This window comes from Vulpes vulpes, chromosome 12 (assembly GCF_048418805.1).
Source record: "Vulpes vulpes isolate BD-2025 chromosome 12, VulVul3, whole genome shotgun sequence".
NCBI classification, from domain to species: Eukaryota; Metazoa; Chordata; class Mammalia; order Carnivora; family Canidae; genus Vulpes; species Vulpes vulpes.
Genome location: NC_132791.1, coordinates 71,727,216 through 71,750,319, shown reverse-complemented (window position 1 = coordinate 71,750,319; position 23,104 = coordinate 71,727,216). Strand labels below are relative to the sequence as shown.

At 44.4% G+C, this 23,104-nt stretch overlaps 1 protein-coding gene across 4 annotated transcripts in view; it reads right to left on the bottom strand.

Moving 5' to 3' along the window:
- Window positions 1–23,104, bottom strand: part of RUFY1 (RUN and FYVE domain containing 1) — a 64,728-nt gene that overhangs the window by 22,055 nt on the left and 19,569 nt on the right. For all 4 annotated transcript variants that reach the window (XM_072731847.1, XM_072731849.1, XM_072731848.1 and 1 more), the window contains exons 6-11: window positions 14,707–14,768; window positions 11,805–11,870; window positions 8,860–8,929; window positions 6,413–6,514; window positions 4,866–4,982; window positions 3,182–3,349 (exon numbers count right to left, since the gene is read on the bottom strand). In XM_072731847.1, coding sequence (XP_072587948.1) covers window positions 3,182–3,349; window positions 4,866–4,982; window positions 6,413–6,514; window positions 8,860–8,929; window positions 11,805–11,870; window positions 14,707–14,768 — 585 coding nt within the window. The remainder of the gene's footprint in view (window positions 1–3,181; window positions 3,350–4,865; window positions 4,983–6,412; window positions 6,515–8,859; window positions 8,930–11,804; window positions 11,871–14,706; window positions 14,769–23,104) is intronic.

The window sequence follows — 23,104 nt, the reverse complement described above, 5'->3', positions numbered from 1 at the left end:
TTATTGTGACGAGCACTGTGTAACAGAACTCGATTCACTATGTTGTACGCCTGAAACTAGTGTCAGCTATACTTCAATTTAAAAAAGAAACAAGGACAAGAAACATGACCCAGCAAGAACAGGAAACATGAATGGCTAACAAACATATGAAGGGACGCTAATACTTACTAGGCTGACAAATGCATATAAAACAAGCATGCTCACAATACAGATGTGGCCAGACAGGGCTGGAGGGGACGGTGTGTACTGGTGCAGTCCCCTGGAAAGCAACACAACTGGGCTTCCACAAACAAGGACACAAAGGAAGTGTTTGTCCGGCAGGCACTCCACTTTCTATCTGCTAGAGACCCTCCAAAGCCCCCTGGGGGGATGTGTACCCCAGTGTTGGTTTGTGCCAGTGGAGTGGCAGGAACAGAACATTGTCGCAGTGGGAACGGGCAAGAGGCAGTGATGCATATACCAGGACTAACCACTTTGAAGCCCAAACCAGATACACCCAAGATGCATGTAGCTCTGAGGGGGAAAAAAGATGAGATGAGAGCCATGCACAATACCACCTATATAAATTAAAACGCACATACTCAAAATGATGTGTGTTTTAGAATGACAAATACCCATACAAAAATAAACATTGTGGAATATGGGCCCAAAAGGACAAGGATGAGAGTAGGCATGAGGATAAAATAAAATGGGAAGTGTTTCATTATAGCGTACCCTGACCTGAGGGACAATATCAAATCCCCTGCCCCTGAAACCCAGCCGTACAAGAGGAAAGGTGGGGGGTGTGCTGCTGCCCCAGGAAATGTACTGCACGCAGCACTGACTCAGCAGTCCAGGGCTGGGAGCGTCCAAGCAGCTGTACAAGCCCAAGAGCCGGTGATCGTTGTTAATTATGGCAGACAATTAGCAAAAGTGTCACTTGCCCAAACCTGGAATTCACACCAAGTGTGCGGGGGCTGCAGGGGCAGTGGCTGTAGAGAGCCAGAGAGCTGGTCTGGGTGGCAGGGCCTACCGTCTGGACAGGGGCCATGAGTGAAGGGTTTGCAGAGAGGTGGGACAGGAGCAGAGTCCAAGGGCAGGGGCATGACTGGTTAGCAAAGCCACCTGCTTCTGTGCCCTGAAGTGAGTGAGAGAAACCACAAAGTGAACACTGAAGGTCCCAGGACACCCTGCAGTAGAGATCCGAGGTACAGGAAAGGAAAGCACCCCTTGGCCTATTGTTGCAGATCACTGACTACTGATAGGAGGGAGGGAGGGACTAATGGAGTGAAGCAGTGAGGCAGGTACACGGGACAATGACCTGCTCACTGACACCCAGATGAGGGGAAACAGACGGAGACAATGACTCGGGGGACTGCATTGCAAAGAAATCATGAGTGGGGCCTGAAGACATCTTGTGACTGTTTGGTCCTTAAGACAACCGCAGGCCAGCAGATAGACACTGCCGTGCAGCCAGCCACTGGGAAGGCCGCACTCCCCGAGAGCCCACTTCCTTTTTTTTTTTTTTTTTTCTGAGCCCACTTCCAATGGGCCATGGAGATGGTGGACCTCTCAGGGGCCAGAGGTGGGCTGACTAGTTCTTCAGCCGACAGAGGAAGGGGAGCCAGATGTGCCAACAAATGGAGCTCCCGGTACCCTGGGCAGCCTTCACGGTTCCTCCCCAGCCGACCCAAAGATGGCCACAGCTGGCTGGGGTCTGCCCTGCGTGTCCCTCATTTCCCTTTGCAAACAGGCACCTGGCAGTCCTGTTTCAGCTCTACTGTCTGATGCTGGGTGGGATGGGTTAACATGAGGAAAATGGTTCGTCTTATGGTTCGAACACAGGCCTCCCAGGCTCTATGGGGAGTGCTGCCTGTCACCCAGGGGCTGTGGATGGTGAGGATTCTGGGACTGGATGGGACTTCCAGGAGCTCAGTGGGGCTGATGGTGGTAGTGACAACCAGGTCTCCCAGCCCTGATGCTACCCCCTTTCTGGCTGGCAGCCCAGACATGGCAGCCCCATGGTCCCCTCATAGCCACGCCTGGCCATGCTACCTCGCCCTTGGCTGTGCAATTGAACGGAATGATGTGTCCAACTTCTCTGCTGTTGTCTGGGAGGAAATCCTGGCTCTGGATTTTTGCTCTTCTCTCCCCTTCAGGTGGCAAGAATGGCACCCACTAGAGTGGCCTGGACAGCTGGAGCTGCCACGAACCGGGGTCCCTGCATAGCTATGAGGAACAAGACTGCTGGTCTGGAATGCTCTCTACTTTAGGGTCTGCTAAGTTATTACAGTGGTATGGTTTCCCCTGACGTGCATTTAATATTAAGTTTACAGACTGGCCCGAAGCAGAAGAAAACACAGATTAAAACAGAGAATGTGTCAGGAGGGAACACAGTGAAACTGTTTCCCATTTTCTCTCTATGCTTTAATTTCCACGGCTGCTATTATGATAATGTCAGTTATATAACAGTTTAAAAAAGGCAGGGCAAAAGAACACGTGTGTCTGCCCTCACGCCTTCTCTAACACAGATGCAGGAGAGTCAGAGCACAGCTAGGGAGGAGGAAGTGGGTCAGTCTGAACATTAAAAACAGAAAAGAGAACTTCAGAACAAGAAAGAAGTTTGGAGAAGGACAGAGGATGATCCCAGGGACTGCCGTAGCTTCTGGGCAAGGAAGCTCTGCCATCTCAGATGCTACTTTCAAACTGTGGCATGATCCCTTGGAGATGACAGGAGAGGCGACCTGCCAGCTGCGAGGCTGGAGACCCAGCTAGATGAACATCACGGCAAAGCCTGAGAAGGCAATACTAACTTCTAGGGCGCCTCATTCCGCTTCTCCATCTCCTCGGGGCAGACACATGATAGAGACAGCGAAGGGAAAGACAGGCCAGGTTCAACTTTGGATTCAGAAGACACTGTTCCGTTTTCAGGCCTATGTATTAGCTGTGCCAATCCGGGCACTTGACACAGTCACTGGGTTTGACCCTGTCCTTAGGCCCCCCACCCTGTTACAAACTTTTCTTGGGGACCACTGGGAGGCTCAAATAACCTAAGTGCAGGGAGGTGCGACAGGGCCTAGGGACCAGGCCTCGCAGAGGTGTCCTCCTCTCTCCTGCAGAAAGAATGGGGATGGACGTAAAGGCAGCATGCAACAAGCAGCAGAAAGCCAGCCTGCGGTACGGACACGCAGCCCACTCCCACCTGAACTTTGTGGAACATCTGTAAATTAATGGCTTTGACTTCTTCCAGCTGCTGGCGGAGGGCAACCAGGGTGTCCTGTTTCTCATGGGTGTCCTTCTCTAGCAGCTTCATGGCAATTTCCATTTCTGTCTTCATTCCAATCTGTAACTCCAGTTCTTTTTCCAGTTCCTTCAGAGCATATTAATAAGGCAAGTGTTATTGAAGTAGACAGAGAGATATATTTTTCTAAGGTGTCTCTTGGGCAGGGCCAGAAATACAAACCCCAAGTCAGAAGAGGTTAGGGAGATCTAGGAGAGTCTGTCTGGAACAGAACTGGATTAAATTTTTCCCTTTTTCTCATTTTATAGTGACTGGCTCTGTAGCAGTCAATAGAAAGCTGGCAGGGACACCTGGGTGGATTAGTGGTTGAGCATTCGGCTTTGGCTCAGGTCGTGATCCCGAGATCAATTGGGCTCCCTACATGGAGCCTGCTTCTCTCTCTGCCCGTGTCTCTGCCTCTCTCTCTGTCTGTCTCTCATGAATAAATAAAATCTTACAAAAAAAAAAAAAAAAAAAAAGGCAAGCTGGCAGGTGGCACTCTGAGCCTCAAGTTCTACCAACAATGTTCTTTAAACCTGAAGACCAGGATGCACAGTCTCAGAGAATGTCTGCCCAACAATGCAACGCTGCAATGCTGGAGTTTTGGGACTGTGTTGCTAGATTATGGCAATAAGGGTGTGACCATGTTGAACCAGCTCCGTCCTGGTTAATTCAGGACATATGTCTCCACATTCGTGCAACGAAGCAAAGAAACAAAGCATGTCTAAGAGCTCGGTCTAATAAAAAACACTGGCTGGGGCGCCTAGCTAGATCAAGGCGCCTGTGAGTCTTGATCTCTGGGTTGTGAGTTCAAGCCCCACGATGGGTGTGGAGCCTACTTGTAAGAACACAAAAAAACAAAACACTGGTCACTGGCATATAGGTTGAGTGGAAAGAAATAGACCAGAGGCTGTGACTGAGGGAAGTGTACTGGCAAAGCAATCACGATTCTGATCTCATGATGATCCCTGACAAAGGCTGATAAAATTGGCAAAAATGCAGAACTTCGTGGTAAACTAAGTAAGCCCTTAAAAATATTTTATTTTTAAAGATTTTATCTATTTGAGAGAGAAAGAGTGGGTGAGAGTACAAGTGGCAGAGAGGAAGAAGCAGTCTGCCCATCGAGCAGGGAGCCTGATGTAGGGCTCTATCCCAGGACTCCAGGATCATGACCTGAGCCTAAGGCAGACACTTAACTGAGTGAACCATCCAGGTGCCCCACTCCCAAATTTTTTTTAAAGGGATGATCTGAATCTCCGTAAATATATTTTTTCACCCTTGAAAAAGTTTATATAAAAGACTCATTTGTTTTTAAAAAGCAGATCTAGGGATGCCTGGGTGGCTCAGTAGTTGGGTGTCTGCCTTCGGCTCAGGGCATGATCCTGGAGTCCTGGGTTAGAGTCCCACATCTGGCTCCCTGCATGAAGCCTGCTTCTCTCTCTGCCTGTCTCTGCCTCTCTCTGTCTCTCATGAATAAATAAATAAAATCTTAAAAAAAAAAAAAAAAAAAAAGCAGATCTAAGCAGGTGTGTGAAAAGTACCAAAAAAGAACCTGGCGGGCTTCCTGGGGAATTCCTTCTAAAGATGCTCAGTCCTGTACACTCACCAAACGGACTTTCTTCTCCTCTTTCAGCTGCTTCCATACGTCACTATACATTTCATCCAAACCTTGCCGAGTTTGCTTGTAGGTCTCCAGCTCAACTTTTGTATCTTGCTTTGTTATCTGTATCAAAAAGAATGCCAAGAGGAATGGTTTGCTTATGGAAGTGAGCTAATTACAAAGAATTTAACTTTTTTTTTTTAAAGATTTCATTTATGGGATGCCTGGGTGGCTCAGCGGTTGAGCACCTGCCTTTGGCTCAGGGCATGATCCCAGAGTCTTGGGATCGAGTCCCACATTGGGCTCCCTGCAAGGAGCCTGCTTCTCCCTCTGCCTATGTCTCTGCCTCTTTTTCTCTTTGGTCTCTCATGAATAAATAAAATCTTAAACAAAAAAAGGAACAGTTTCTTTAAAAAAAAATAAAGATTTCATTTATTTGAGAGAGAAAGAGAGAAAGTATGCCCACAAGTGGGGAAGAGGCACAGAGGGAGAAGCAGGCTCCCTACCAAGCAGGGAGCCCAATGCAGGACTTGATCCCAGGATCCCAGGACTGGGACCACCCAGGTGTCCTAACTATAAAATATTTTAAAATACACCCTAAGGATGTCTGATTGGCTCAGTCGGTAAAGTTTGTGACCCTTCATCTCAGGGTCATGAGTTCAAAGCCCTAGGTTGGGCATAGAGCCTATTTAAAAGAAGAAAAAAGGAACATTAAAAAATATGCCATAATTTTTAAAGATGTAGGATAATTTCTATTTTTTAAAAAAAGATTGTATTTATTCATGAGAGACACACAGAGAGAGGCAGACACAGGCAGAGGGAAAAGCAGGCTTCTTGCGGGTAGCCTGATGTGGGACTCACACCCAGGCCCCCGAGATCATGACCTGAGCCTACTAAGGCAGATGCTCAACCACTGTGCCACCCAGGTGCCCCTGTTTTTAAAGCATAATAGAGAAAGGCTAAAGGCTATTTCAAAAATATCTTTGGGGCAGCCCCGGTGGCTCAGCGGTTTAGTGTCGCCTTCAGCCCAGGGTGTGATCCTGGAGACCCACGTCAGGCTCCCTGCATGAAGCCTGCTTCTCCCTCTACCTGTGTCTCTGCCTCTCTCTGTCTCTCATGAATAAATAAATAAAATCTTAAAAAAAAAAAAAATCTTTGAACTCGAAGGATAAAAGCAAGCCAATAGACTTTTGAATAGTTAGGTTTGGAAAATAATTTATATTTAATTTTTTTTAAAGCAGAGTAGTACTTAGTGGGGAAAGGCCTCCATTCAGTACATCACTCAGCATGGATTTTCACTTAACCGGCATGATCTTTAGCACTGGGTGGATTTCTCTAACAGAGGGAAGCACAAAGAGCTATGGGAGTAGGGGCAGGGGGCCCAGGCCTACAGATGGGCACCAGGGGTGGCATCACAGAGGACCAGCCTGTGAGCAGAGGTTTCAAGTGCAAAGGCCCAGAGGTGAGGGAGTGGTGGTCCAGGTGGCCTGCAGGTGGGGTGAGAGGGCAAAGACGCCCCAAACAAGGACGCCCCAGTGAGGCCAGCATCTCACCTCCACGCTCTTCTCACTTCTTTCACGAATTAACTCATTTTGTTCTCTTAATTGTTGCTGCTCTTCTTGAAGTGAACAAATCCGGTCTGTTGCAGCTGAAAGCTGATAAAGAAAGATTTTATGTTCCTTAACATCAAAATTCATCTTACTGTTCAAATTAAAAGCTAATGTTTGGCATCTTCCCAACTGGCGATGGATTTCTGCATTATTTGCTATTTTGTTTTTTATTTTGTTTTGAATAGGAAATACATTCACATTAAAAAAAAAAATGAGAGCAAACTAGTTAACATGGGCAAAATGTATGGACACAATGATAGGCACTTGCATGTCCAATACCGGAGAGACTGTTTAATTAATGACAGTAGGAGCGTCAAACAGACACGTAGTGAGTAAAATGTTTGCAAAGGATTCAAATGACTTGAGAACATACTCAGGGTATAATATCAACAGGAGTAAAAAAGTGGGTCATATAGAATGTTCTCACTTCTAATTAAAAAATCACCCTATGTTAAAAATGCTTAGGAGAAGTTGGGGATTATATAAACGCCAATGACGACAGCAGCTCTTGCTTAGCAGAGGGATTATGGGCTTTTTTTTCCGGAGTCTTCATTCTTTTCAGTTTTCCTAGCTGATAAGCAAAAAGATATTTTATCAGTAAAGGGAGAGTGAAAACCTTCTGGAGGGAGGAATCACAACCAAACCATTGAGGACGGGTGCTCGAAAGTCCTCTTCCTGTCCCCAAAGGAGTCACCCTATTTTCTGGCAAAGTGTGTACAAACAGGATGCCTTACAGACCCGCAAAGGGTGAGGCTCTCAGGAGAGGCGGCCAGAGAGGTGTGACCACACTTGCCTGCCTCTCCTTCTCCAGCTTCTACACACAGCCTGGAGAGAGGGGCAGGCTGGGGAAGGGGTAAGAAGATGAGAACTTGGCCTGTGCTCCTGGCATCACTCAGGGAGGGAGGTCCTGGAGCCCTGAACTCCTTGCTCCTCTTTGTCACCAGCATCTAAGTCCAAGCGGACTCAGGACCCATAACTGGGGTCTTTCAACACAAACTACTGTCCTCAAGTAAGAAACCTGAAGGCTTTAGGAGTTGCTAGCTGCCACAAGGGAAGAGGCAGGCAAAAGCCATATGCTAACTCCTGTTCCGCTCCCTGAAGACTGAGAGAACACACCCTGGAGAGAGGGACGGTTTCTCTAAAGCATGTTTTCTCTTCCAACTGTTGGCCTTTGAAGAAAAAAATAACCTGGTTGTCTAGTTTCTAAAGCTAAATGAGACCTTCCTTGAAAGTATGCCACCTCACCAGGGAGAACAAACAATCAATGTTTGTTCTAAAATCAACTAACTAATGTCTCCACATGCCAAGTGTTGTATTAGGCACATTTATATAACACAGTGTTAACTTTTACAAGGACATTGGAAGGTATGGGTTATCATCCGATCTGGAGATGAGAACCTTGAGGCCCAAAGACCTGCCTACCTAAACTGAGGCCCAGAGGCCCACCCACCCAAAGGAATCTCAGGGCCTCTGATTCTAAGTGTGGTGAAGCTGCTCCCGTGAAGCTCATCTGTGAATGCTTTCTCCTCACACAAATCTGAGCTCCTCTCATTAAAACTCTTCAGGCCTGGCCCCGGGGGGAGAGAGCAGTCAGTTCAGAGTAAGCCTTCAACTGGGCTCTCCATACAAAGACATGCTCTGTGTTTCTCCTTTGGCCATAACCTGCTTCCACACTGAGGTGGGGGGTCACATCCTGGCCCCTGTCACAGCCCTCTTCCTCCCCAGGGAGACCTGGTGGGGAGGCCCGAGCAGCCAGGGACCGCTACCTGTGGAAAGTCTCAGAAAGGCTGAGCAACCCCCCTCCTGCTAACAGGAGACAAGATGTGTCCACCAAGGAGACTGCCGGGCAGCGGGCAGCAAGCTTTCTTCCTCGGCCTCAGCCCTCCTTCTTCCTGTCCTTTCATTCTCTCTCTTCCTAGTGAGAAAGCAGAGAAAGACCAAACTGTGGGGAGACTGGTTCCATGCTCCTAAGAGGCCGAAACACAGAAGGGGTGGGCAAGGGTGACTTTTACCTCATAACAGAGTCTGTGCCTTCTGGGCAGCAGGGGGACAGACTATATCAGAGGAAGGTGGGTAAAGAGGAAGAGAAAAGCACATTCAGCACAGAAGCTGGGCTTTCCCGAGGAGGCCTGGTCTTCCCCGGGTCCCCTGGGAGGTGCTGAAACCTAAGTCACTTAGAACTGGCTCGAGGGAAGCCCTGGACAGGGTGAAACACAAACACCCTGAGGACGCAGCACTCTGAGAACCCATGACCCCCCGCCATGTGCCACTCAACCCAAGCTCAGCAATTCCCACTCCGATCGGCGAGCAGCTCTAGTCCGACACCTCAGTCACACCATTGCTCTTCAGCTTGGGCCATTCTGTTCTATGAACTTCAGTAAGTTACAAACCTCTTCTTGAAGTTTTGAATTTGTCTTTTCCAAGCCATCAATCTTGCTTTGAAGATCCCCAACGGTGCAGCTAGAGAAAGCAACACATTAAGTAACAGTGAGCTTCTAAAGGCCATCTCCCCAGCCCGAGAATGAGGAGGACAGATTCCTAGGTCTCCTGCATGGGATGGATATAGAGCCGAGGATCTCCAACGAACCAAGAGAGGAGAATTCTAAACACACGTGTGTGTGTGCGTGTGGACACATTTACTGAAAAGCTCTCAAAGTCTTTCCCCTGAAATATGCTATCCAGGGATGCCTGGGTGGCTCAGGTGGTTAAGTCTCTGCCTTCAGCTCAGGTCATGATCTCAGGGTCTTGGGATCAAGCCCACATCAGGCTCCCCCCACAGTGGGGAGTCTGCTTCTTCCTCTCACTCTGCCCCTCCCCCCACAAAATTAATTATAAATTAATTTTTATTAATTTATAAATTAAATAAATTTAATTTATTCATTAAATAAATACATCTTTAAAAAATGCTATCCATTTCATTTTTAGCCAACTAGAAAGAAAATAGTTTTTCCCCTCCTAACACAATAGATGGGAACAAAAAATGTGCTGGCAGTCATATATCTAAATCAATATTCATAACAAGACATTGGTACTCTGGGGCTGTAGGATTGAAGGTGGTTTTTAAATCTTTTTATACTTTGCCTCGTTTTTCAAATATTCTTTAAGCCATCTGTACTATTTTCCTACTCAAAAACATGTCAAACAAATCTAATCTGATAATAAAAGTAATGGCAACAATAATGAGCAGTAACTTCCTTTTTGGATGACGTGCCAGGCCCTGTTTGTTCTAACCACTTCAAATGCATCAATTCATGTGACCCTCCCCATGATTCCAATTCTGTGAGTAAATCTTATTGCTGCCTATTTCACAGATAAGGAAACAGGAATTTACAGTGGAAAACTCACTCATGTCCATACACCTCTGTCTGGAGGGGCACAAGAATGTGAACCCAGGTGGTCTGATTCCAGAGCCTATACTTTTAGGTAAAAGGGCTCTACTGCCCCAAACTGGTGCCTTTTGCCAGGGGGGTGGGTAAAGAAAGAAACCTGGTAAGGCTAGTGAATCAAGGTTCAAGCATTGGGGTGGGGGAAATTAAAACACAATGACACAAAATGAAAGAGGAACACAAACAAAAGATATGGAGGGAATAACAAGGTTTTTGTTTTTGTTTTTTTTAAAGTAGATGCCACACCCAGTGTGGAGCCCAACCTGGGGCTTGAACTCATGATCCTGAGATCAAGACCTCTGAGTCGAGATCAAGAGTTGGCTGCTGAGGGCAGCCCTTGTGGCTTGGCAGTTTGGCGCCGTCTTCAGCCCAGGGTGTGATTCTGGAGACCCAGGATCGAGTCCCATGTTGGGCTCCCTGCATGGAGCTGCTTCTCCCTCTGCCTGTGTCTCTGCCTCTCTCTCTCTCTCTGTATCTCTCATGAATGAACAAATAAAATCTTTAAAAAAAAAAAAAAAAAAGAGTTGGCTGCTTAACTAAGCCACCTGGGCACCCTGATAATTACCAGTTTTAAAAATATACAATTTCAGTTCTATTTCAACTATATAACTTAGAAAATGTCACTAAAATTTATATTTTTCTTAGAAAAATAACCAAAAAAGACCTATCTTCAGGAGAAAGAGACCTTGATAAACAAACAACTTAGGAAAAACTGAAAAGCTGGCAAAGTACTGCCTCAATAAATGTTTTGCGTTTTATGTTTTCTGTTAAAAAAAAATAAATTTTGTTTTTAAAAGTTATCTTTATGCCCAACATGGGGCTCAAACTCATGTTCCTGAGATCAAGAGTCACCTGCTTCCCCTGACTGAGCTGGCTGGGCACCCCCATCTTCATGTTTTCAAGGAGCAAATAATGCTCACAAACCAGAAGCTCTTCCTAATTCATTCTGTGAAGCTGCATAACTCTGACACCATGCCAGAGGGGAAAAACTACAGAACAGTTAGGTCAGTTTACATATTAAAAAAAATGATTACTAAAACTACGATCAAGTAGAGTTTATGCCCATGATACAGAAATGGGTCAGTATGAAAATATCTACTAATCAGATACATCCCATCAACAAATTAAGGGATAAAAGTCATGATTACACTAATAATGCTAAGGGACCTTCGATAAAATCTGACATCTGTTCCTCAGAAAAACAATCAATGAAGGACCTATCAAGAATCTTTCACAGCAACTGCCAACATCACACCTAAGGAGCTCTTGGAGCAGCCTTCCGCAGGCATGTTCTATGGCATGCTGGCTCCTCTGGCTGTTTGGCTGGCACTTGGGGCCAGGGGAGCAGCTCCCGAGGAGCAGGGCTGATGCCCACAGCACACTCTCTGAGGGGACTCAGAGCTGAAGAAGGCAATGGGTCTCCCAAACACATTTGCCTGAGAATCTCTGCCCACTCCACCAACACTGCCGCCGTCGGCTAGAGTTTCATGAAACACAGCAGTGGCTTTCCAATTAAAATGAAAAATCAAGGCATAGATGTCTGCTACTTCTCCTGAATTGTCACCAAAGGTCTATCCTGGTGGGTTTTCAGCCCTATTATCCTGCTCCAGGCACCCCAGAAGGATGTGTGTTGATTCCCAGTGGGAATAGTGCTTCCCGTGGCAGTGACTTCCAACTAGGGGGCTGAGGAGTATAGAGTACAGGTTTAGTCTGGTTGCTTTCTACACGGTCTCTACCTGCAGCAAACAAAGAACCAAAGAATTTCCAAAACTCCTTGGTCAAGAAATCATATTTCTCCAGTCTGCAACCACGAGCACAGCATGATAACCGTTCCTCTTAGTCTGGAGACAGAGTCTGTTATGAACATACGGCAAGTCACAAATGCTCCCTGAAATAGCACATGGGCATCGAGAATGAACTGTAACGTTGGAAGAAGGAGTGAGTCCTACCTTAAGTGACGGTTAAGTTCTTCCACATAATTTTTCTGATCAAGGACATCAGTAATCCTTTCATGCCTTTTAAAAAGAGCACAAGAAGAGAGAAATTCCTTTTACTCATGGCTAATACTTTATTACCATCCCCAACATGCCAGTCACCTTGAGGAAGTACCAGTGTTATCAAGAAACCAAGGGACAATCGAACCTCAGCAATAACATCTGCCTGGTCCCCATCCAGGAGTGGATGGAGAGCAAAGCTGGGCAAGGTGCAGGTAGGGCGGGCCTAGCAGCTAGGGCCTTGGGGGATGCAGAACCATCAACAGGCCTCCTCCTGCAGACCACCCCCCAACAACCCGGCCCAGGAGAAAGCCATCTGGAACACAAGGTGCAAACACCTCTGGTCAGGTGCAAATGGCCCTCCCTTGAGGTGGCAGATGAAGCAGCCTTTGTCATGTTGAATGGAAAGAGGATGGCTCCAAAGAGACCAGAGGCTTTTCAAAACATAAAGCTGACCAGTCTGGGTTTTTTTTTTTTTTTTTTTTTTTTTAACATTTTAAAGTTAGGCTCTTTTCCACTCCCAATTTCTGTATGTACACACAGGGGTTCATTCTACACAGGTGCTGGATTATTCAGCATGGTCAATTTTTTTCTTTTATCTGTTCTGCCCTTCACGTAGCTCTGCAGGGTAACCCACGTTAGTAGTCTGTTGAGCCTATATGCATAGGATCACAATGACTGTATTATCTATATAGATATGTAATTGAAACATAAAAAATTTATCAGGAATTTCTCAGGTTTGTTTACAAAGATGAAACACAGGTGACCCTTTAAAAATGCAGGGGTTAGGGATGCCAATTCCTGAGCAGTGAAAAGTCTGCATATAACTTTTGATTCCTCAAAAACTTAACTACTAATAGCCTACTATCGACTGGAAGCCTTACCAATTATGTAATCAATTAACATATTTTGCATGTTATGTGTATTATACCACAGCCTTATGATGAAATAAGCCAAAGAAAATGCTATTAAGAAAATCTTAAGTGGAGGGGTGCCTGGATGGTACAATCAGATACGTGGCCGACTCTTGGTTTTGTCTCAGGTCTGATCTCTGGCTCCACTTTCAGCATAGAGTCAACCTGAGGTTCTTTCTCTCCCTCTCCTTCTGTCCCTCCTCTAAAATAAATAAATAAATCTTAAAAAAAAAGGGAGAAAATCATAAGGAAAACGCATTTAATAGTACTGTACTTACTGAAAAAAATCTGTGTATAAGTGAGTTTGTGCAGGAGTGTTGTTCAGGAGTCAACTGTATAGGGAAGCCTGGGTGGCTCAGCGGTTTAGCACCACCTTCAGCCCAGGGCGTGATCCTGGAGACCTGGGATCAAGTCTCACATTGGGCTCCCTGCATGGAGCCTGCTTCTCTCTCTGTCTGTGTCTCTGCCTCTCTCTCTCTCTTTCTCATGAATAAATAAAATCTTAAAAAAAAAAAAAAAAGGAGTCAACTGTATACACTTCTCAGCATCACTCTTCTCACTCGATTATACACTGGGGAAATCCCTGTAAGTCTACTCTACCCAGTAGGTCAAATTTGTTCTTTTCTGTCTACATAATATATCACAGAATGGAATACTTTGAATGTTCCATAATTCATTCAATTATTCTCTTATTGGTTGATAATGTTTATTTCCATTTCTTTACATTAAGACTATATATGTATATATTTTTAATTTTTATTTTTAAGTAATCTTTTACACCAACGTGGGGCTCGAACTCACACCAGGATCAAGAGCCACATGCTCTACCGACTGAGCCAGCCAGGTGGCCCCAGAATGTATTTTTGCTTAAGGTTCAAGTAGGTGAATCCTCAAATTCAAGACACCTGAAACATTAATGGGATTCTCACTGCCAGATAAGGTGTGGTGCTAGGGTACCAAGACCATGAGAATCCTTATCAGAAGACATTTAAAAGACAGGTAATAGATGCATGTGGTAAAATATTTAAATACAACCCAAGGACTTACAGGGAAACTCCCTCCCATGCCTGCTTCCCAGCCTCTTCCCCACCAGATAGCCACTGTTGACAGGTCTATATGCTACTCTAGAAAATGTCCATGAGTATGGAAGTACAACATACAAATATGGATATATATTCTTTATCATAACACAAATGATAGCATGTTATACACATAGCTTGCTTTGTTCACTTTTCTTTTTCCCCAGAATAGCTCCTTTAAAAAGAATGCTCTTGGGGTGTCTGGGTGGCTCAGTTGGTTAAGTGTCTGCCTTTGGCTCAGGTCATGATCCCAGGGTCCTGGATCATGCTGGGCTCCCTGCTTATCAGGGAATTTGCTTCTCCCTCTCCCTCTGATCCTTGCTCCCACTTGTGCACTCAATCTCAAATAAATAAAATCTTAAAAAAAAAAAAGCAGAGGCTCTTATTAACAAACATGAGGGAGAGCTACACGTGGTATGAAGAGATATCCAAGACACAGCAGGATCAAAGAACAACTCTAAAGGCAACTTATTATGTATATATAATAGTACCACCCTATTCATATTCATTATATATTTATATATGTAAACCATAGGCAAATTATACTGCCGACAAATATATACCTGCAAGGCATTTAGAAGAGCTGTGTGAGGAAACACTAGCAGCCTCCTCTTAGGGAGGAGCCAGCCTGGGATTGAGCTGGGGGGTGGGGGGGCAGTGTAAACGGGGACATTTCACTTGTCCAGTCTATTCGGCAAAGCTCAATCCCTTGCATATGGGAATGCTAATGTATTACCGCTGTAACTCAAAATGCCTGATGAAAATGAAAACGTCAAACAAAACAGAAACAAACGTAGCGTTCTTTGCCAGAATTTCATTAAAAATGGAAAGAGCAGCAGCCTGCAGTGCAGTACTTATACTTACTCTTTGCCACCATCAAGATCCTGCACATCCTTAAGGTAGAGGGAAAAATCAATCACTCCAACCTGGTTGAAATAAAATGTACAAGTTTAAATAAAAGAAATTTTCCCTGTTTTCCACAAAATTTACATCTTTAAAATTCAGGCCATTTACATTCCTGTCTCTTTCGTGCAAACATTTAGTTGAGCTACTCAGCTCAACATAATAGCAACCAACTGAACCAAGAGGAAACCAAGAGAAAAATAACCCAACTACCTTCTAGAAGAAAAACTTATTAAAAACCAGAATTTAGGACAGCCCCGGTGGCGCAGTGGTTTGGTGCCGCCTGCAGCCTGGGGCATGATCCTGGAGAACCGGGATCGAGTCCCACGTCGGGCTCCCTGCATGGAGCCTGCTTCTCCCTCTGCCTGTGTCTCTGCCTCTCTCCTGGTCTGTGTTGCTCATGAATAAATAAATAAAATCTTAAAAACAAAACAAAACAAAAACAAAAACAGAATTTAAGGAGGATATTCTGAAATTTCACCCCCTTGTCAGGATTTATTCAACAATCAAGTTGCTGACAAAGATCAGCAAAGTTCTTTGGGTGCAAAGTTATTTAAAAAAAAAAGGGGGGGGGATCCCTAGGTGGCTCAGCGGTTTAGTGTCTGCCTTCAGTCCAGGGTGTGATCCTGGAGTCCCGGGATCAAGTCCCACGTCGGGCTCCCTGCATGGAGCCTGCTTCTCCCTCTGCCTGTGTCTCTCCCTCTCTCTCTCAGTCTGTGTCTCTCATGAATAAATAAATATTAAAAAAAAAAAAAAAAAAAAAAAAAAGGCCTGGATTGCTAGACTAAGGGGTAAGTAACCTTAACTGACACTCTGCTCCTTCCTTCCCTATACTCTGGGTAAAATGATCCCCATCCCATTTTCCAGGAGGACTTCTGTGCTGCTGTGGAGAATGAGGGACAACCCAAATGCTTCCCATCAGAACATCAAGGGCTCTGTCCAGAAATAAAGCACTTGAGAGAGAATGAAAGTCTGGTCCACCACCACCATCCACTCCTGTGAGAGTGAAGTCACTCCTCCTTGAAAAATGGGAACACTGGGTCCATCACTAGAGAGCTACTTATCACTCCTGTAAAGGCTGCATCACAGAGCACAAAGAACACTCAACATTGATGTATAATGCCATAAAACCAGCTCGAGGAGAAAGTTGTAAGCCTCAGAGTGATAGGTACAGCATTAACTCTTTCTAGTAACACATTTTTAAAAAAGGATTTTTATTTTTAATTAATTTTTTAAAAGATTTTACTTATTCATGAGAGACACACAGAGAGAGAGGCAGAGACATAGGTAGAGAGAGAAGCAGGCTCCATGCAGGAAGCCCATTGTGGGACTCCAGGATCACACCCTGAGCTGAAGGCAAACACCCAACTGCTGAGCCACCCAGGCTTCACCCTAAAAAGGATTTTTAAATTTATTTTAGAGAGAGAGAGGGTGTGAGCATGCATGAGCACAGGGGGAGATGCAGAGGGAGAGGGAGAATCTCCAGCAGACTCTGTGCTGAGCACGGAGCCTAGGCGGGGCTCAATCCCCCAACCCTGAGATCATAACCTGAACCAAAACCAAGAGTTGAATATTCAACCAACAGAGCCACTCAGGCACCCCTACAGTAACACCATGTATGTTAAAGCCAGAGCCACAGCTGATGGTCTCTCCAACTTCTCTGCTATACCTCCAACCAAACTACATTCCCTACCCTTGAACCTGAGCAGCTTTATAGTGTTCGTCTTGAGTAAAAAGCAGCAGAAATGATGCTGTGGCTTCTGCTGCCACATTAATGAAGGCAACGCAAGCTTCTTCCTGGCTTTCCCTAGAGGGGCATTTGCCTTTGGAGTTCTGGGCTTCCCTGGAGGAATTCTGGGCTTCCATGGAGGAATTTTGGCTACCCTGGAGCCACCACGCGGTGGGGAAAGTGGAGAAGACCACATGAGGACAGAGGTGCCTGAGAAGCCTCTGCTGTTCCAGTCCCACTTTTTCAGCTGGGAAGACACACAAGCAAGACACGAAGCCTTGGGGCACCTGCATGGCTTAGTGGTTGAGCACGTCCCTTTGGCTCAGGTCATGATCGCAAGGTCCTGGGATTGAGTCCTGCATCAGGATCCCCTAGGGAGCCTACTTTTCCCTCTGCCTGTGTCTCTGCCTCTCTGTGTCTCTTATGAATAAATTAATAAAATCTTAAAAAAACCCCCGAAAAACAGGAAGCCTTCAGCCATTGTTTCCCTAGCCACCAAGCTGACAGTAATCATGGAGCTCTTCTTCATCAAGAAGGCCCAGTCAACTCCCAGCTGTGAGAGACTGTGATGGCTCCTGGTTACCTGGCTGGTACTTCCTTACCCAGAAATAGGGGCAAGAAAGGATTTAATCTGAAATGAAATCTATGAATAAAAACGCATAGAAAAAACATAAACGTCTCTAGAAAGATTCTCCCCTCAGTTTTTATCATTATCTATGGGGGCGAGTAGGATTGATAGGGGCAGTGTGAATTCCACTTTTCACTTGATAAACTTTTTTTTTTTCCAACAAGTATACATGTCTTTTGCAATAAAATTAAATAATAAAAATAAATAAAAGGCACCTGGCTGGCTCAGTTGGTGGAGCAGGCAGCTCTTGATCTTGGGGTTGGAAGTTCAAGCCCCATATAGAGATTACTTAAAAATAAGATCTTTAAAGAAAAACTAAATAATAAAATTTAATAAAAAAGAAATACTTTTTTTGAAATACATTTTTAATTGCAAAAAAATCCTCAACTACAGAAAGAAGGGGAAGTTAACACTCAAAGTAGACATTCATGATCAGAAAGCAAATAAAGCCCTTCTCCCAAAGCAGAACTGATCAATAAAAGCAAGAGTTGGCTCTTCAAATCCAACATAATAGACAAAACTCTATCAGGTTATGATCAATATTTAGCAAGGGCACAATACTGCAAATGAGAAAAGTGAGACTTTAAGCTGTAAGGGAATACTGTCATATAACTAATAGATCTGAGTGAAATAAATGACTTCTGGAAAAATATAAATGACTAAAAAACTGTCCTAAGACACAGGAAACCAACATTGACCAAGAAGTAAGTAAAAAAATTAAAGTGGTCCAAGAACCAGGATCAAAAAAAGCATAAAGCTGAAGAGGTCATACCAGGAAAAAACCTTGAAAGAAAAAAATAATCTCTACTCTAAACAGTTACAGAAAACAAAGAAAAGAACAACGTTATCCAGCTTATTTTATGATTAATACAATTCTGACCCATGAAGGGAAAAAGGAGTGTAAAATCTGGGCATATGCTAGAACAACAACACACAATGGCCACTTTGGGTTTATTTTAGGAATGCAGGGATAATATCACAATAGGAAACCTATGAATGAATTCAATTATATTTATGGGTTAAAAGATATGACATTTCGGGATGCCTGGGTGGCTCAGTGGTTGAGCACCTGCCTTGGCCCAGGGTGTGATCCTGAAGACCCAGGATTGAGTCCCATGTCGGGCTCCCTGCATGAAGCCTGCTTCTCCCTCTGCCTGGGTCTCTGCCTCTCTCTCTCTCTGTGTCACTCATGGATAAATAAAATCTTTAAAAATAAATAAATAAAAAATAAAAATAAAAATGTGGGGCACCTGGGTGGCTCAGTTGGTTAAACATCTGCCTTTGGCTCAAGTCATGACCTTGAGGCTCTGGAATTGAGTCTCCCTGCTCAGGGGGGAGCCTGCTTCTTGCTCTGCCCCTCCCCACACTTCTGTGCACTCTTTCTCTCTCTCTCAAATAAATAAAATCTTAAAAACAAACAAACAAACAAAAAAAACCCCCAAATGAACGAAACAGCCTACTACTGTCATTTTCTTTTTCTTTTCTTAAAAGATTTTATTTATCTATTCATGAGAGACACAGAGAGAAAGGGGCACATAGGCAGAGGGAGAAGCAGGCTCCATGCAGGGAGCCTGACGTGGGATTAGATCCCGGGTCTCCAGCATTATGCCCTGGGCTGAAGGCGGTGCTAAACCGCTGAGCCACCTGGGCTGCCCATTTCTGTCATTTCTGATGACTCTTCAAAAGTTTACTCAAGATTGTCTCTAAGTAATGGTAATAACAGTAAGTAACAGTACAGGATTAAAAAAAAAACAAACGGGCAGCCCCGGTGGCGCAGCGGTTTAGCACCGCCTGAAGCCCGGGGTGTGATCCTGGAGTCCCGGGATCGAGTCCCACGTCAGGCTTCCTGCATGGAGCCTGCTTCTCCCTCTGCCTGTGTCTCTGCCTCTCTCTCGCTCTCTCTGAATAAATAAATCTTAAAAAAAAAAAAAAAAAAAAGAATTCATTACTCTGGGATTTCGGGATCCCTGGGTGGCGCAGCGGTTTGGCGCCTGCCTTTGGCCCAGGGCGCGATCCTGGAGACCCGGGATCGAATCCCACATCAGGCTCCCGGTGCATGGAGCCTGCTTCTCCCTCTGCCTGTGTCTCTGCCTCTCTCTCTCTCTCTGTGACTATCATAAATAAATTAAAAAAAAAAAAAAAAAAAAAAAAAAAAAAAAAAAAACCTCAGACCAGGGGGCTCAATCACATCTGTGATTTGGTAAGAATCCCAACTGATTTTTTATTTTGGAATCTAACAAAAGGATGTTCAAGTTCACACGGCAGAATGGACAAGACTGAACTATGTGTGAAAAGGAAGTATAACAAAGTAGGCAGGAGTGAGAAAGACTATGTGGCTCTAATAATCTTGACTGTGGGGGCACCTGGGTGGCTCAGTCATTAAGCAACTGCCTTCAGCTCAGGTCACGAATCTGGGGTCCTGCAATCGAGCCCCACGTCGGGCTCCCTGCTCAGTGCAGAGTTGGCTTCTCCCTCTGCCCTTCCCCCTGCTCATACTGTCTCTTAAATAAATAAATAAATAAAACCTTAAAAAACAAACAAACTGTGTTACTGGCATAGGATAAGGAGATTTAGGGACTAGACCTCTGAGTCCAGAAATAAACCTCAGTGAATTGAGCATACTTCACACATAATAAAGGTAAAATTTCAAATTAGTAGAAAAATGCACTTGATACATGACACTGAGAAAACTGGGTTATCTATAAAAGAAACCCAGACTCCCATTTCACAATATGTCAAAACAAATGACAGGTTTTTTTTTTTTTTTTTTAAGATTTTATTTATTTATTCATGAAAGAGAGAAAGGCAGAGACATAGGCAGAGGGAGAAGCAGGCTCCCTGTGGGGAGCCCGATATGGGACTTGATCCCAGGATCCCGGGATCATGACCTGAGCCAAAGGCAGAGGCTTAACCACTGAGCCACCCAGGTGCTGACAGGCATTATTTAAATTTAAAGAAAAAGGGGGCCCTGTGTGATTCAGTGGTTGAGCCTCTGCCTTCGGCTCAGGGCACAATCTTGGGGTCCTGGAATCAAGCCTAGCATCAGGCTCCCCACTTCACTGGGGAGTCTATTTCTCCCTCTGCTCCTCCCCTCAGCAAAAGCGCTCACTCTAATAAAACTTAAAAAAGAAAAAAGTAAAAAATACATAGTTAATTTTAAAAATTAGGTTAGTTTTTGGATGGAGAAGGACCTTCCAAGAATAATACCTTAGAAGGTATAAAGAAAAAGTCCATTAAATTTGACTGCAGGGGTGCCTGGCTGGCTCGGTCAGTAGAGCACGCAACTCTTCATCTCTCAGTTGTGTGTTCCAGCCTCATGGTTGGGGACAGAGATTGCATAAAAATAAAATCTTTGAAAAAAACAAATAAATTTGACTGCAAAAAACATTTTTCCCCCTTGCAGGGAAAACTAACTGAAAGAAAGCAGAAAAAAAATTTTTTTTTTTTGAGAGAGAGAGACAGAGACACAGGCAGAGGGGGAGGCAGGCTGTGCGCAGGGAGCCCGAAGTGGGACTCGATCCCGGGTCTCCAGGATCATGCCCTGGGCTGAAGGTGGTGCTAAACCGCTAAGCCACCCAGGCTGCCCTATAACCAAATTCTGACAGTTATTATCATTAATGTGTAATAAAGGAATGGAACAAAATGGAAGACACAGAAAAATGGGTGGAATTGGGACGTGGAGTCACAAAAACTGAACCACCAATGGCAAATAAAACATGTAATAAATACCTGACCTACAGAGGTCTTAAAAATGTAAATATGAGGGGCACCTGACTGGTTCAGTTGGTGAACATGTGACTCTTGATTTCAGGGTCATGAGTTCAAGCATGGAGACTACTTTAAAAAATAAATAGGAGTACCTGGGTGGCTCAGTCAGTTAAGTGGCCCTTTTTTTAATTAGTTTTATTTTATTTTATTTTTTTATTTTTAAAGATTTACTTATTTATTCAGAGAGAAAGAGAGAGAGTGAGGCAGAGACAGACACAGGCAGAGAGAGAAGAAGCAGGCTCCATGCAGGAAGCCTGATGTGGGACTCGATCCTGGGTCTCCAAGATCACACCCCGGGCTGCAGGCGGTGCTAAACCGCTGTGCCACGGGGGCTGCCCTAATTAGTTTTTTAAAAATATTTTATTTATTTAAGAGACAGCAAGAGAGAGAGGGAAAGAGCTCAAGAGGGCAGAGGAAGAAGCAGGCTCCCTGTTGAGCAGGGAGCCCAATGCAGAGCTGGATCCCAGGACCCTGAGGTCATGACCTGAGCTGAAGGCAGATGCTTAATCATCTGAGCCATCTAGGTGCCCTGCAACTGACTCTTGATTTTGGTCAGAGTTGCGAGTTCGAGCTCTGTGCTTAGTGGGGAGTCTGCTTGATATCCTCTCCCTCTGCCTCTCCTCCAGCTTCATGTGCACATGGTCTCTCTCTAAAATAAATAAATAAATCTTTTAAAAAGCCTAAACATGCTTATAACAAAATGTGAATGTGAAATGAGCTGTTTTGCTCTATTAGATTGAAAAAGATCAAGAATGCTTATTGTGGGGACAGCCCCAGTGGTGCAGCGGTTTAGCGCCGCTTGCAGCCCAGGGCGTGATCCTGGAGACCTGGGATTGAGTCCATGTCGGGCTCCCTGCATGGAGCCTGCTTCTCCTCCGTGTGTGTCTCTGCCTCTCTCTTTCGCTCTGTGTCTCTCATGAATAAATAAAATAAAATCTTTGGGCAGCCCCGGTGGCGCAGCGGTTTAGCGCCGCCTACAGCCCAGGGTGTGATCCTGGAGACCCCGGATCAAGTCCCACGTCAGGCTCCTTGCGTGGAGCCTGCTTCTCCCTCTGCCTGTGTCTCTGCCTCTCTCTCTGTGTTTCTCATGAATAAATAAAAAAAAAGAAAAAAAAAGAAAAAAAGAATGCTCATTTTGATGTCACCATACTATCGTATAATGTTTACTTTGACACAGTAATCCCAAAATGTATCCTAAGAAAATGAATGGATAACAGTGCAAAGAGGATGAGGCTGTGTATAATATTGCTGTTGTAATATGGAATCAACAGCAGGTAACAAGGTACTGGTTAAACAAATTACAGTATGGTCGTAAATGAAATACAGACATACCTTGTTTTATTGCCTTACGGCACTTCCCAGACCCTGCATTTTTTGCAGATTGAAGGTCTGTGGCAGCCATGTGTTGGGCAGGTGTTATCAGCACTGTTTTCTCAACAGCATGTGCTCACCTCCTGTCTGTGGGTCACATTTTGGCCATCACATATTTCAAACTTTTCTTATTACTACATTTGTTATGATGATCTGTGATCAGTGATTATGACATGCTGAAAGCTCAGATGGTCAGCATTATTTAGCAAGAAAGTATTTTAAAATTAAGGTATGAACATGGACTATTTATTTAGCTTATTTTTATTATTTATTTACACTTAAAAAAATATATATAATGCTATTGCATACCTAATAGACTATAGTATAGAGTAAAAATAACTTTTATATATGCACTGGGAAACCAAAAAAGCCATGACTCCCATATTGCGATATTTACTTTACTGCAGTTGTCTGGAACCCAATCTGCAGTCTGAGCCATGCTTATACTGTGCAGCCATTTAAATGGCTCATATCTCTCACTGACATTGAGAGCCATGTGGGACATAGTGTTAAACAAAAATAAATTCCAAAACGGTGTGCCCAGAATAATTATGTTTTGGTTTAACAAAAAAAAGTCCAAATATCTCTAAAATATATAAACACACATACACAATCTTACTCATGTGCCAGAAGGATAGATATCGGAGTGTAACATTAAATTAATTAGCTGTCTCTGAGCAATGGGATTCTGTGTGAGGTTTTCTTTCTTTTCAAAAATACTTCCCTGTATTTTTTGAAACATTTTCAACATGCAGAAACAACAAAACTACTGGAGAAAAAGGGAGGAGAAAAAAAAAAAAGAAAAAGAAACAAAAGCTGGCCTTGGCATGGAGGGATTAGGGGAAGCTATAGATTTCTCAGAT